The following is a 16,213-nucleotide window of genomic DNA, read 5'->3' as shown; positions in this document are numbered from 1 at the left end:
GGGGGTCTGGTGTGGCAACTTGCCACCATGCAAATCCTCAGAGAGTCCAAAGGAGGAGCTTGCTATGTCCAGCAGTCCAGAACCAAGGCTTTGAGGTACCAGGTGATATTCAAACAGCTTACATCTGTTGGGCTGCACATAATATATGGTGTTGCAACTCTTCCAAGATAAATGAAATAATAGCCTATGATATGTATCTTTATGGCTTGTTTAGTGGTTGTGTTCCTGACTCAGTGCGCAATTTAAGAGGATGCTTCCTGAAATTAATTACTTTTGGGGCAATTAACATCATCCATGATCATGAAACAATGCAAGCAACAACTCTTTTGGTTTTTCTCATCTCCCTAGGGAGGAAGCACAGGTCTGGGACCTGAGTCAAATAACTTTCAGCAAGAAGAGACTTGAAATGTATAAGATGATTCCTCTTGTCCTTTGAAGGAGAGAGGAAAGGAGAAGCTCTTTCCACACTCCAACATACAAGGTTATGACCCACTTTTATGCTTTACCATGTAAACGGAGTGTAACGGCCTGATATGAAATGCACCCATGCAAATATTAAGATAATCTCTTACTGGAGTGCTTGTCTTCTGAATAGCTACCACTGTGTTTCATGGGACCTGGCTCATTCTGTTGTTACACAAAACCCCTGACCTGCAGGTGTGGCACCACAAACCAGACAGCATTGAGACTGGCTGGAGACGTGTGAGAGGACTCAGAGACTTCACTGAAATGTACCAAAATATAAATTGAGTGTGTAAAACAGCAAGAAAAGGATAGGTAGGAGAACCAGTTACTGCCATTGTGGTCTTGATTTCTCTCGAAGTCTGCAGCAAGAGTCTTCCTCTGATGAGTAAGGTGCCCTTCAGGTGGTGCAGGTCTAAGCCGTAGCTAAGGCTGGTGACGTGCAAGGCTGAACTCTGCTGAGGTGTCTGTGGGCAAATCCTCAGCCTGCCCTGGCTGTGTCTGCCCTGGCCCAATGCCACACTACCCAGCACCCAGGCATGCTGTCTGCAGAGCTGCACTGGCTGGAAAGAACCATGGCAAAAACTGTGGAAAACAGGTGAGGAGGTGTCAAATAAACACCAGAATTGATGCAAGAGAAGGCAGGAGGAAAGTATAGTCATGAGGGAAGAAGCAGCAACCACTTAGGTTGGTTTGAACTGTTGCAAAACATAACTCTGAGCCAGCGATGGCACCCAGATCAAAACACAGGATTTCCTGGTCCTGTATCGTGCTATTGTGTCTACTTGCCTTTACGTTGCCATCCACAGTAAATTGCCTTTGAAGCAAGCATAGGGCTTTTAAGTGCTCCATAAAACAGCTGAATCATGTGTTGAATAACCTCAGTCAGGGAGCAATGCTTGCTCTTTGCAACTAGTTGAAAACTAGTCAGCAACCAGATCAGACTGAAGAAGTTTTCCTTTACAGAGTCAAAGTACAATTAACCAATGGTTTTTCATACCTTCAGGCAATCTTTGGTTTCATCCATTTGTATTTTTTCTTTCAGTTCAATTCAAAGTCAATTAAATCTCACCTTGAATCACAGAACACCTGTTTGTTTGATGTCAATCTCTTTTTCTTTGAGCTTTTGTGAAGAAACAAAGGTAATGGCAAATTGGGGATTTTATTCTCCTACAGTTTTGTTTCAGCTTAATTTCAATGAAAGAAGCATTTTTCAAATTTGAGTGACAGAATCCATTGTGATATCACCTAGGAAATTATTATCAGGCAGCATATTGGGCGTTCTCAGTCTCTTTCCATATTCCTTGTCAGAACAGAATTTCATATATCTTGTCAGAGATCAAGCTGGTTGTATTGCTCTACGAACTCCCAGCTCTTCTTTTACCCTTTATGTAGATAATTGTTATGTTTATCATTCTGCAGTCCTCTTGAACCTCACCACTTGTACTGGAGATAATTGTTTATCTTCAGAGATCACTTCACTTTAAGTATTCCAGGAATATGTTTTACTAGACCTGACAATGATAACATGTATTTTATTATATCAGTGATTATGGTCTGTTCTGGTCCATGCTTCTATCTCCTTATTTACCTTAGCAAGATATTGCATGTAGCTCTGTGGTCCTCTTAGAGTACTGCCTGATCTACTTAAAAAGTTGAAAATGAACTTAGGCATTTGACTTGGCTAACTTTAATACTGCACTGAGACTGAAAAGAAAGCAGTTAGACAATAGTTAACTTAATACAGGTCAAACTTTTTAGGTGGACACGGAACTGGGTGTTCTACAGCTCTTGCTGTAACACTTTTTTTTTTTTTTTTTTTCCCACGTGCCTCTTTTTATATGAGAAGTAGAAAAGAATATAAAGCACAGGTGATAGACAAGTATCGGGATTGATTTTTTAGGGGAAAAACAAACAAACAAAAAACAAACACAACAAGCAAGCAACCAAAAACCACTGTGAGCATTCCTTTTGAGAGGAAACTTATTTTCCTAAGAAGAAATCTGAGCAGATGTAAGCTTCTTCAAAGCTAGAAAACTATAGAGCTGAAATACAAAATGTTACGTACTATCTGAAAATCAAGTTATTTTAATTAAGCCACCTTCTGGCCATGGCAGAATTGTAATTTTCTCAAATGCTTAGAGCATGTTTTCAGTATTGCTGTTAGAGGACCTAGACTAGCACAAATCCTTCTATGCTCAGAGCATGAACTGGGAACAGTTTTTGCTCAGGATCTCCAGACGGTTCTCAAAAACAGTTGGATCCTGTCTTCCCTGGCACACAGGTGCTGCCTGGCTTTGTGCTCCCAGGGGACAGCACATGGCAGCAGCACAGATTGGCTCTCACCTTGTCGGTAGTGTAGTTCAGCACTGATGCTTCAGGGAGAGCCCCCAGCTGGCTTTCCTAGATGAATAATAACTTCTTAAACATTTCACAACATTAAAACAATCCATATTCCTATATTTGTGATTCTGGCAAAAAATGTGTTGTGGGAGGCTATGATAGGTATTATCTTTCTCAAGAGGGTATTCTAAAACACAAAGGGTTTGCTTTTGACAATGACTTCCTTGCCCAAACCAGGCTAGGAATAACAGCTGTTCTGGTTCACCTGAGCCGTTTACCCTTCCAACTCTCACTTTCATTTTTCTTTGCACTGTCCAGAGTAAGAAACAGCATCTTCTTGGTTTTCTGTATTTGTATTTTTTTTAATATGCTGGGTGAGTTTGTAGTAATGCTGGTTAGGTAAGTCACTGCTGCTCTTGTCTGTACAGAGAAGATTTAGAAGTGATAACATAAATATGCTTCTGTTCTCACTTTTCTACAGTTAACTTTATGGTGGTAAATGCGCTGCAGACATGTTCTAATGGCAACAGTCATTAGTAGAAAAAGGCTGCATCTAAACCTGGCACGGAATTGCCTCTTTCCAGGATTGTGGAGATGGCTTGCCAAAGTGCGTTCTCTTAAGCATTTATCTACGCATCTGGCCTTCTCTTGGCATGGGATGGGCCTGTGCAGTGCGAAACGAAGCTACCACTTCAGCATAATGCTGAAACATAAGTTAAAGCCTCTAGCCAAATGAAACTTGTAAACGGTATGTCACTTTCAGATGAGAGAACAGTTCAGGCAGGTTCAGAGTTCTGCACAAATTGCTTAGCCAGCCGCAATTACCCTGTGTGTTTTTTAATATTGCTGAGCAAAATGAAGCACACTAATTTTTAGAACTGCAGCCTGCTGCCGACACGCAGCTGGCATCTAAGCACTTCAACCACATGAAGCGTTAGTAGTAAGCCAAGGTCAAATACTGCTATTGCTGATGGAGGTTGGGTTACTTGTAAAGTACTGTGAATTCTTGTGGACATGGACATTAGACTATCATTAAGGCTGTAATTGAATTATGGTTAGACTCTTCCTCTCTGTTCCCATGCAGAGCATATGCTGGAAACATGAGAGGACAGACTAAAAAATGTAATGATACTCTTGCTCCTTCCCAGCTTTCATTATTTGATTTTTTTTTCCTTCAGTTCTGAAGACAGTCTTTTCATAACCAATGTGCAGAAATTTGTAGAGACACACAGCTGTGCATATATATGAGAGACACTGGAATTCAGTGCACCTGAATAGATTTCACACCTTGTAAAAACAGCCCAGGTGATATGAATACTCTCCTGGCAAAAGGGTGCCCCTGAGCTAGCATATTGCATGAGGTAGCTCTTGCAGAGTGTGTGGGAGTTGTAAAATACATATAAGCTACAGTTGCCTGTCAGAAGCAATAAATCTCAACAACAACAACAAAGTAGTTGGTAGTTGTTGTGCCTTGAAGGTGGAGTAAAGCCAGGCAATGCCTGAACCTGCCATGCTTGCAGCAGAGTGCTCGTAAAGGCAGGTAGTGCTGCTTGCAGCATCAGTGCTCTTATGTAACATGTTTCTTTAACAGCAATTGAAAAATTGAAAATGATTTGTCTGCCTGAATGAGGGGAAGAAAGCACTTTATTTGAAGTAAGTACTTTCAATTCATGTCCAAATATATAAAGTTTCTAAAAAATGAAGTGTACTGTGCTTCTGCCCTTAAAGGTGGCATGACACTGCTAAGCTTCACCCTCCTGCAAATACCATCAAGTATTTAGCAGCCAAAGTTTAGATCAGGGAGATGAGAGAAATCACTGAGGCCATGCAAACTGTCAGAAAGCGGTAGGTTAAGTGATAGTTTTATCTATATCCTTCTGGTCTCTGGAAAGGATTTCTTCAGAATTTTGATCATGTAGCTGAGATACAGTTGTGTAATTTTTCTTAATCTTAGCCTGGGCTTGAATCTGGGCTGCAGATCTGTTTGCACCAAGCTGGTTTATATAGCTGAGCACAGGCTTGTTGAGCTGTGGCATCGACTGATGACTTGTACATTCTGAAAACCTATTATTAATTTATTATTATTATTTTTTATAGTAAGTGCAAACTATTTATTTTAAAAATACTATCACAGTACATTTCTATTTTAGCTAATGCATGTTTGTTCTGTAACCATAAGATACACAGACCTTCCTTTTCTTATCTGTCCCAATAAGGATGGGAACGGGACACATGGACTCACAGCCACATGTGTTTTATACTGACGAGGGCTCCCCAGTGCACGTTGCTGCTACAGGACATCAGTAAAGTACAACCCCCTTCCAAAGTGATATATCAACTGAAATCAGATATGTCTGTTCAAAACAAACAAACAAAAAAATCAATCCAAACCCAGCAGGTTTTCAGGTTAGTATATAGTGATGAAACTGAACTTTTTAATAAAATGCCTCCAGGTCCTCAGGGGTAAGTAACCATTGCCAGGAGTGGAGATTGTTTTGTTTCTAAACTGTTATGCTGCTCTGGAATGCTGAATTGCTACAAATACTCCTATTGCCTTAAATAACAGTTTTGATAGTATCTTTGACTTTTAAAAAATTTATTATATTTTTGTCAAATACAGCCCTGTATCTTCATGACATGTGTGGGCTCCCAGTGGACACTGCGGAAATTCCACCTGGTGCCAAAACAGTCCTTTTAATAAGCCTTTTTAGAGTATTACAAAAGCAACTGCAACAACAACAAACTATCACTTTAGTACTCTGCTGAGAAAGTGGTGTGGATTATCACCAGAGAGTAACCTGAGGTGAATATTTTAGGGTAGAATGGAGCTATGTTCCTGTGGCATCTGAGATGGAAGAGGTGAGGTTAATTCAGCCACTGCTCTTCCAGACAAGCCAAAGCAGGGCACAAGGTTCATAACAGGCTTTACTGATGCCAAGAGGCTTTCATTGATCTGACAGGTGAGCAATAATAAATAGATTACCTTTCACTGTGGGAATCCAGCAAGGTCTTCCAGAACAGGTAAAACCTGTTGGTCTTTTCCTGCTGCACGTTCTGAACCACAACATTTATACAGATAATGAGATTTGAGCACAGAGTTCTGGTTGTACTTTTGTGTGTGCTGAGGCTTAGATAGGCAATTCTACAGTGTAGTTCTGTCTCTACATAGCCTTACAGGATTTTTTTTTCTTTTCTTAAAGGGTGTACCTGTTTGAGGAATAAAATTCAGTTTCATACATGATTTGTGATGGCACCTAGGCTTCTTAGGGCCTCCAACATCTTGAAAGAAAGACTCCAGACTCCAGTCTTCCTGAGTGGCAAGGTCTTTGGTGATTCCTAAACCACTTATCTCCCCTCACTCAATTGCCTTGTACTTGGACTCCGTGCTTGGACTCTTCAGGCTTGCATTCCTCTCTGTTTTGTACTGACAGGACTAGCTCTTCTGTTAGTAATTAGTGCTAACTAGTTCATATATTTCATAGAACTATAACTGAAGTTGATCAATATCAATACTGAGATTAAGCTTTTAGCAGATATTCATTTAGTTTTCCATCATCTATAAAAGAAACCTGGGAGTTACCTTGTGAACATACAACCTCCAACATCAGTGCTGTTAGAGTAGCGGATTATGGTGGTATTCTGCTTTGGAGACATAACAAACGAATTATTTCAGTATGAAGTTCTTTCTTACAATTTCTTAAAATGTGTCTGTTCCCTCCTGAGCTGTGATATGTTTCTTTCTTTCACTTAGTTCATCATTTACTAAGTGACAGATGCAGTACAAACTTTTCCTATCTACTAAATGCCCCCCACAAGCCCAGTTATTCTCCCATTGCCCTTACCTGTGTAGGAAATAGGTTCTAAATATGTTTAGAAATGTAGGCTCCAGCTCCATGGGCACCTCTTTTACCCATCAGTTGTTTATATCTAGGTTCCCAGGTGAACTAGCATTTCTAACAGATGTTGGAAAAAAAAAGAATAAAACTGATCTGTAAGTTAGCATTACAATTATAAAAGAAGCTCCAAAATTTCAAATGAACCAAACTTCTATAGTCATTTCTAGCTTTTTGTCTTTTCCTCTGATTATAATTTTCTCTTTTCTTTAAGAAACAACGAACAAACAAGAAACAGAATGATGGCCCAGAAACAAAAACTAATCTATACATCCAAGTCCTAGTGCTTTACATAATGATAACCTCTAATATCATTACCTATTGAACGTGGTAATTTCTCTCTACGGTAACTGTATTGAGAAAAATTACTGCCACGTCATACAAATATTTACACTGAGGGCCTAGGACTGTAGTCTGTCTGGAAGCCATCTATTGACTATAGCTGGTGAAGACAGCTAATGAACAAGATTAGGTTTCCTCCTTGTCTGAGACCTCTTTCACAATTGACTGCACTGCTCATTCATCACCTAGGTGAGGCTCTAAGTTCTTTAAGAGATCGAACTGCTTCCTGATGTGGGGTTCACATATAAGCTCTTGATTAGTGAGTTGATTAAAGGAATTTCCAAAGCTTGCCCAGTCTGACTGATGGTGGCTATTACAGCTGTAATGTGAGAGTTTTACTGAAAGGGGAAGACAAACAGATAAAAGTATGGCAAAGGAAGCTGCCAGTGTTGTGAAAAATCAAGGCTTGAGCACAAGTACAGTAGAGTCTGAAAATAGATACGGGGAAGCTCTTTTGTTGCTATGGCTTTTCTTTTTTTTTCCTTTTTTTCTCCTCAGCATGTACTTTTCCTTTCAAGTAAGAGTTATATGAAATCTAATGGAAGCAGAACTGTTGGTTTGATTAAAATAACAGGAAACCAAGTTAACATTAATGTCAACTGGAACAAATGTTTCTCTGGTTAATTCTTCCACCTAGGCAAGGCCACGTGGAGCTTGATTCTCCAGCTAGCGGATGGGACTGCCTTCAACTGGAAAAGATTTCCTAGTTTTAAGCTACAGTTAGCACAAGGAATTTCTCTTTCTGTCCTCATGAACCTGAAGTGGTTTGTCAAGTTTTCACTTCATGCATAGAGGCTTGTAAAATATTGTTGAGATTATATGGTATGACTGGAGAGTAAACACTAAGCACCATTGGAACATCACCTCCTGTCAGCAATTGCCATACACAGAATAGAAACAACTGAGTTGTCCACAGTTGTCCACATAAATTAATGTATGTCACACCGGAGCAGAAAGATTCCAACCATAAAGTTATAGAAACGCTGGTTGGAAGGAACTTCTAGTGGTCACTTAGTTTATCCTCCCCCTGAATTTGCCCTGTGGATAACTCGCTTGTTTCTGTTTGCTGTGTGGTACAACTGGTGACATCTCCCCTGTGTGTGTGTGGCTGTATTGCACTGCTGCTACCTTAACCCACTCACCAGGGGGAAGTGTGTAGATCTATGAGCAAATAATGTGTTAACACAGTTGCTGTTGAAACGAAGACAGACCTGAACAGCTTTATCTTACTTTGTTTTGGCAAGACAATCCTCCAGCCACACTTGAAACATCCTTTGTTTTGGGAGCTTCTCTTCCCTCCACCCTGTCCTGACTTTCTGTGTCTGGGGATGGGTTTTGGCTTGTATAGGGATAAGCAATGTGTTACCCTGACTTCAGTGCAAAATTTACAGGAGATGGAACTGCTGGATTATTTCTGGTCTCGCTTTTGTCTGGTGTCAACTTAAGAGACTCTCTGCTAAACCACAGCAAAAATGACTTGTGGTGTACAGCATGTATACAGCTAGCCTATACAAAGATGTGCCCCCAAAACATTGTGTTCTCTTGGAGGTCTGTGGGGAAAGAATCATATTTTGTTCATTTTAGGAGGAAAGAAAAGAGAAAAAATATCAGGACGATCTCAGAAACCTCTTTTCTCCTCCTCACCTTTCTCCTCTTATCCAAAAAGAAGGCTGTCGTTAAATGGCACGAATGCAAAAATTAAACTGCTCCCTCATCCGCCTTCAGTAATGTGATAGATGTCTTTGTTAAATGGACAGCAGTGGAAAGGGGCAGCTATGGGTTATTTGATGCCACTCCTGTGAAGATGCAAGGTCGTGCTGGGGCTTTGCTCCCAAACAGAACTGAGAACCACCCATAGCCAAAGGAAAGGAGTAATCTTGCCAGTGACACCCTGAGCAATCAGGAGAACGTTCTCTTGCCCAAACTGTGAGTAACGAGTGTTTAACACAAATTTTGTTGAGAGGTTTCTCTGGCTTGCAATGTTATACTGATTTTTTTTTTTTTTTTTTGCAGCTGCATGTCTATGGAGAAAAAATCCTAGCCAAGGCCATAAAACCAGGCTGCACGAATAGAAATGGAGATAGAACAACGCATGCATCTACTGCAAAGTGGGTGGTGTAAGCATGCTAGAGATCGGGAACCATTATTCAGGGCTGCTTTGTATTTACCTTTGCTTTGTCTCCTGGCTGGGAATCAACCAGCTGCTATTTGCTGATTTTAATGGAGCACCTGAGAGTGGACATGCCTTTTCCAAGTGTTTTGCCAAGCACTGGTAACACAATAGTTTATCAGTGCTGCTAAGTGCATTTTCCAAGGAATGAGTGCCCACAGGAACAGCAGAAAGCGGCCTCTGTACTGCTCAACCCCTTCCAGGTTGCAGTGCTATGTCCACCCAAGCTTTGTTCAAGGATCCACAGAATCCATCCCATGGGCCATGTGTCTGCTTCATGAACCCCCCCACAGGTCTTGCTGCTGCCTGGCATCCTGCCCAGCGCTGCTAGAGCAGACACTGGTGGAGAGCCAGCAGGACACACGGTGTCTTGCTAGTTGAGAGCATTGCTTCTGCTGCAGCAATGGGGAAAAATACCAGGTACCTACCTGTGCCCGTGTGCAGGCAGGTAGAGCCTTGCACAGAGTAAGGATGGGCTGGGGTGGCAGCCACAAGCTGGACTGCCCTGGAGGGAAGGTGAGCATAAGGGGGAACAGAGTGGGCACCATGACCCCGATGTTTTGTGGTTGAAGTCCTCTGGGGGAACTGGCCTGCGGACAAGTTCCCCAAGTCAGAACAGGAGGACGCGAAATAGATTCTTCCATTGAAAAATGCACAGAATGGCAACAGTAGGGACCAGCTTTTAAATCTGTATATAAACATCTTCTTAGATCAGGCTACCACATGCTCTTATGCTTTTTTCTCTTCTTATGCCATTTTAACAAATTCACGCCTGTACCCACTGCAGTAAATGTAAAGAATTTGAGGTTATCTGCAAACCACAGGTCCTTGTCTTTCAGGTGTACTAAATACCTCTTCTTTTATAGACCAAGCATATTGTAGATTACTGAATTAACTGTGCTGTCTTTACTATCCACAATTACTCCCACAATAATTTAATTGCAGCCCTAAGCCCAGGTAATGGTGAATCTATCTATATTTCCATGTAACAGCAGTAAATATCTGATCTAATGAGGAAAAACCTCCTTGGTGGAGCAGTAGTACACACTTACTCAGCAGGCACAGCCCTGGCCAGGCTGCCAGCCTGCAGACGTGGCTGCACACAATGCAAGTGTCAGAAAATGCTGTTTTCCCGATGTGTAGGACCTCACAAACCTGCAAAACAAAACTCTTTGAGCAACACCCAGCCCCTAAACCTTGGCAATAGCAAACCCAGCTTTTTATTCACTCCATGCATGAGCTGGAGAGAGCTGCATGCAGCCTGACAGGGCTTGCAGCAAGGGTCTCCTGAGAGATGCCCTTTGTGCTGGAGGTGCAGGAAGCACCTCTGACCTTGATGGCCTTGTGAACTTCAGAGCTTCTGAAGTTTCTCCTTTTCCACACCCACTGCTTAGCCTTCTTCACTTTCACAGGTTACTGATCTCTCTTTCTCTCTCTTTTTTTGCCAGGGTAGCATTTGCTGCCCAACCATGGCTGGTAACACTTCTCACTGGAGTTTTGGCACCCCTCCCCTCTCACTAGAGAGGAGCCAGCTCCCTTCCCTCATCCCTACGCTCTGGCTTTCCTGCCTCTTCCTCGATGAACCAACTGCTCTGGCACCTACACCTCTTGCAAGCACCCCTACTTCAGCCTGTTACATGAGGAGACATGTTTTCTTCCTTCTCCTTGTGTCATTTATGTCGTTTGTGCCAAAACTTCCACAATAACATCTGCAGGAACACTTCTCTTGAAGCATCAGTTATTGACTTTCAGATTTTAAGTATTTTCAGGCAGAGTGGTAGTACAATTAAAAAAAGTCTACAGCAATGCTGCTTGCAAATATTTCCAGGTTTGTAAATCTAAAACCTTGCAAATCTTTGTAGATCCTTCTTTTCATCAGCATATCTATTATCTGACCTGATATTTCTCATCACAGTCTCCCTTTGTTTTGAAAAGGAATTACAATCTTCTTCCATATGCTTTTAAAACAACAAATATTCTATAAATAAGATATTATATGAAGGCTATATGCATCATATTAGCCAATTTTTTTTTTTTCCTAACTTCATGAAGGGAGAAACATCTTCAGGATCCTTATTTTATTTTATGAAACAAAGCAAAAACAGGCTAAAATTCCTAAAATCCCAGCTTTCTTTTCAGGCTGAAAGCAGGACCCAGACAACACACCTAATCCGATGTGCTAGCAAAGAGAGCGAGCTGACAGCCCACGTGGCTGCCCTGTCTCTCCTCAAGGATAGAAGTTGTTTTTGAAAGCCTCCATTGTTCTCTGTGCAGCATCCTGCATGTTACCTAGCTGTAAGTGCTATGCAAACACAAAGGTAACCACAGCACAAACACACCGTGCAACCCCTCCCCTCCATGCTGCCAAGCAACATTTTTATTACAAAGAATTTATTTTTTTAAAACAGAAGTTTAAAAAAAAGTCTCCTCTTTATTTCCCTACTTTTTCTTGTCAGTTTTTTTTTTTTTTTTTTTTTTTTTTTTTCCCCACGGGCTTTGTTTTAATCTCAGTTACAGCTCACCTAAGGTTCTCCAGCCTTCAGAGGTTGTATGGCGTTTAAACTCTTGCTGAGTTTTTAATTGGACCATGCCAAGTGTCCAGTGTGGGTTAAACTAAAGTCTTCTAATGTATCTTGAAGCACACTGTGCTTTCCAGGCAGAGTTCAGTGTTGATTTTACGTTACCAATTGATTTTGTTGTTATTCCAAGACAAACACAGCTATTCTAGCTGGGACCATTATCTTATGACCTTTGTGGGCTTTGTTAAGTTTTTGAACTTTCCCAAAGACATTGCCCTCTTAACCAGCAGCTAAGGTCACCCTAAAAAGCCCCTCTATCTTCATCATTTTTTGTGCTCACCCAGGGGCTCAGGCTCTACTATTTATATTACTAGTGAACATGCAGACTAAAGGTATCACCTTGGCAGTCTTTTTGTTCCTTCTGCAGATGATTGTGGTCTTATTTCTGAGCAAAGCACCCTATCTTCAGAATGAAGGAATTCAAATCTCTCTATATTAATTGGAGATCAAATCTCCAAATGGCATCTCCATAAATGCCTCTTTCAACTGAGAGATGTCATGCAGGAAATGCTAGTTACGGCTTCAATCTACCTGTAGCCAGCTCTTGTATCACTGCAGTCCTGCCACTGCCCCTCTCCTCCATAAAGCACCAGATGTTTACTTGGCTTTTGTGTGAGAGATCATCAGCTCTTCAGGGACGCCCTCTGTCTCTGATTCACACTTTAATATATACAATTCCTATGCAAAGTAAGAACCTCACAAACAAAAAAATTAACCTAAACACTGTGCACATGCACAGTGCAATATTTTATATAGCTTTATTCTACTTGGTAAGGGAAGGAGAGCACAAGGCAATAATATTTAGGAGCAATGATACCAAAAAAAAAAAAAGATAAGAGGATGAAATGAGGGAAGCAATGGCTACTGTCTTGGCAATGAATTGATCTCTGTAGTCTTTGGTATTTAGTACAACATTATTGTTTTATTTGGTTGTGGGTAAGACACTATCTCAGCATAGGATGACCTGGGGTCAGTTCCTGGTTCAGCCAAAGACTTTCTGGATGCCCATCAGATGGCCATCCAGACCATCTGGATGCCCATTTAAAGTCAAGGTCTCGGCTCTCCTCTCTGTAAGAGCAAGTGGGAAAGTTTTATTTCCCAAATCCAAGACTATGGCGAGGATGATTCAGTAGTGATATGGCCCATGGTAAAGTTTACTAGCAAAATAAAGTTTAGCTCAATTAAAGAGGAACAAAGACAGAAATTTCGTGGTGCCTTGACAGCTCAGCAATACTGGACAGAGTTGTAACAGATCGTGAAAGTATAAACAAATTATTTGCGAGAGTACTCTGATGCTTTCAGGCTCCGGTTGTAGGAGTCTCAGTCGCTGTACCTAGATTTAATTCAGAAATGAATTTGCCCTTTAAAAAGAAGGGGTAAGATTTGAAAATACATTTGTTACATTCCAGCAAGGAGTTTCACTAATAATAACAAAGACCAAGGACAGGTTTTTTTTGTGTGTGTGTGTGTTAGAGAGAACACTTTATTATTTCTCTAACATTCGTTGCTTTCTTTGGAATCCTGCTGAAATGTTTTTGATTACATACAAGTAGGAGATCAGTTGTAATAAGGCGTGTCATTGTTTCTCATCCATGTTTATAGCTTTCAGTTGTTGCCAGGCCTGACATTCCTCTCTGCGACTTTTGAACACCACTGTGATTTTAAAGAGACACTATCTGTAGAAACAACTCAAAAAGTTTGCACCCTATTCTTAGTTATCTCTTACTGGGAGTTAGACTAACTAGAATGCCTAAAGATTCCCAACATTGGTGTGTCTTCTTTTTAACTGAGTGTGAGTTTAACAGAAGTAAACCAGTGCTTGACTATTTCTAACAGCCCTCTCCCTGATCTTTAGACTGCAGTTCTTCATTCCTGTGCTTCTGTGTCTGTAGTTTGCTTTCTGTATGTTAACTTGCACTACCACTACTTTTATGCATGGAAAGTAAACTTGTTCAGGCTTCTTGCTCTTTATTCATTCGTGGTGTATGCAGCATTATTGGGGTTAACAAGTTAGGAGATAAAGTTAGATTTTAATTGTCTGTTTTCTGTCATATTTTAAAATATATAAAAATATTTTTCTCAACATGACGTGCTATAAATTCCCCTCCCCTATGTTGTTTTTGGACCTGGTGTATTTTTAAAATGACCTTTTAAAAAACAATAGTATTTTTCAAACCTCCTACTGGAATGCATTTGATTTGTATTATTCAAAGCAAATGTGAAGGGCCAACAGACCTATGAAAATGACCTGTGCTAGGAAAACAGGGTTGTTTGTTTAACTTCTAGGACACATTTTGTTCTGCATGCAGGTGTGTGACTTCCTGGGGACTCTAGCAGAACTATGCATCTACAAGCAGAATTTAGCTCCCTAATATTCAGAAATATGTTTGGACATGGTACAATGTCACAGTCTGCTGGCTGTACATTTATTCTGGGAGCTAAACCTTTGGCCAGAACTGTTGAAATGAATGGGGTTGATGCTCTCCTCTGTGAGGTCTCTGCTTAGAGGATTAGCCATACCCTTCTGGGCAAGGAGAGCTGTGGTAGCTGCTGTGCCAGCAGTTCAGGGTGGGGGCACAGTACAGATTCCTTTATTGCAGGAAGGGCTGTGAATGAATATGCCAAAGTTTTGGTTGCCATAAACGTTGCTTAGCTCCTCTGATTAGCAGAGTAATGCCAGATCATGTCAACTCATAATCCAATACACAGAGCTTTACATATTTACATATTTATGTCCAATTGGCTTAATGGACAATTTAACTGCTGGTTTGTTGAGATAAGTCTTGCTCACTAAAGGCATCAGACAGGGATTTTTAATGCTTCTTTTTCCTCTCCTAGGATCACATAATGGGAACAGCCTTCAGGTGTTTAGGAATTTGTCTCCTCCTGTTACCTATTTCCACATGTGCAGACATAGTCCGTCAGTTATCACACTGCAGGTGTTTGCTGTAGGGAGGATGATGATTTCAACTAAAAGAATATGATCAGATGAATTCCTCAAGCAGCAATTATCCTAATCTTGCGTATACATATCTATTTCTTCAAAAATAAAGACACAACTCCACTCCCTTTACTATATTTAATCAACAGAATTGGTTTGAAAATGTGATTTTTCTTAAAATAATCACTGAATCACCAGCAACTAACTCTTCCAACAATTAGCAAAGAATGATGGATCTAAGTTCAACCCAAAGTGGCTGACATATTGCTTCTAGAGAAAACCCTTTCTGGACAGAGTTATCAATTCCAACAGCGACGTGAGCAAGGATGAGGAGAGCCAGGAATAAGGAGACATATGTAAAATCAAGTTTGTTTCTTTTGCTGATGATATCTCAAAGGAAAGAGGTTTAAGAACCAGTGAGCACATGAATATAAGTAATATAAAAATAGTCATTTTAACTGCCTTGGTGCTTTTACAGTGCAGGTGGTGAAACAGCTTCTTGTGCATACTCACGGTCTGGAAATTCTTATGTGAAGAAAAAAACAGGTGAAAAAATACTATGTCCTGAGCAGTGCACTTGATGCTTACCCACAGTAGAAAACTATTTGTATAAAACAATCTGAAAATAATTTGCTGCCAATCAGCATTTCAAACCTCTCTGTATAAATGCCTATTATACTAAAGGCAATCTGAAACTCTGAAAAATGGTAAACCTAAATGAAACTTCACCTCAGCTGTCTTGAAGAATCCATCTTTGGTTATTTATACATTGATATACACAGTGACAGTGTGATTAGAATTAAAAACACAGGTCAGCTATCACAGGCCACTGAAGTCTACAGTCAGCCTCTTTTTTTCTGAGATACTTCCTGGTTTGTGATAGCAACACCAACCAGATGAAGATAGTTACATTAATTGATGTACTATCTCCTTTATCTTCAGTCGTGTTATGACTTGACTCAGTCTTTTAATGAGTTATAGGCTTTCATGGTCCGGGTATTGATGAAATCTGTCTTCTTAAAGTCAGCCTTTGGAATGAAAGAAAGAATAATTAATTACCTTCAGTGCCAATTCTGCAAGGGAAAGGTGAGTTTACCTGCATAAAACTAGGTAGGGAGTCATGACAGAGGTCTAGGCAGACAGAGACAGAATATGCATCTCCCCAAAGTGACTCAGTTTAGACTAAGATAAGTGAAAAGGTCTTCTACAGCTCTCTCACGAGGGGTGCAGAGGGGCAGGCATGCTGTGCTCTCTGGGGATGGGGACAGCGACAGGACCTGAGGGCATGGCATACAGCTGGGATGGGGGAGGGTCAGGCTAGGCGTTAGGGAAAGGTTCTGCACCCAGAGGGTGGTTGGGCACTAGAACAGGCTCCCCAAGGCAGTGGTCATTGGCTTTTGGGTGGTCCCTTGTAGAGCTAGGAGTTGGACTCAATGATTCTTGATTGAGTTGGTTTAATGAGTCTTCTTCCCTTCCAACTCAG

The 16,213-nt window shown here is 40.8% G+C and overlaps 1 protein-coding gene and 1 long non-coding RNA gene across 2 annotated transcripts in view; one reads left to right on the top strand and one right to left on the bottom strand.

The window, feature by feature from the left end:
• Positions 1-4,036: 4,036 nt before the first annotated feature.
• Positions 4,037-15,477, top strand: LOC119718667 (uncharacterized). Its single transcript, XR_011809821.1, has 4 exons — positions 4,037-4,282; positions 4,397-4,458; positions 9,054-9,148; positions 14,628-15,477. It is a non-coding gene; the product is annotated as an uncharacterized lncRNA (long non-coding RNA).
• PKP2 (plakophilin 2) overlaps positions 14,855-16,213 on the bottom strand; it is a 44,339-nt gene continuing 42,980 nt past the window's right edge. Inside the window, exon 13 of the mRNA XM_027455206.3 lies at positions 14,855-15,758. Within this exon, the coding sequence (XP_027311007.3) occupies positions 15,690-15,758 (69 nt within the window). The 3' untranslated portion in view covers positions 14,855-15,689. The remainder of the gene's footprint in view (positions 15,759-16,213) is intronic.

This window comes from Anas platyrhynchos, chromosome 1 (assembly GCF_047663525.1).
Source record: "Anas platyrhynchos isolate ZD024472 breed Pekin duck chromosome 1, IASCAAS_PekinDuck_T2T, whole genome shotgun sequence".
Lineage (NCBI taxonomy): Eukaryota > Metazoa > Chordata > Aves > Anseriformes > Anatidae > Anas > Anas platyrhynchos.
This window is presented reverse-complemented; position numbering and strand designations above follow the sequence as displayed.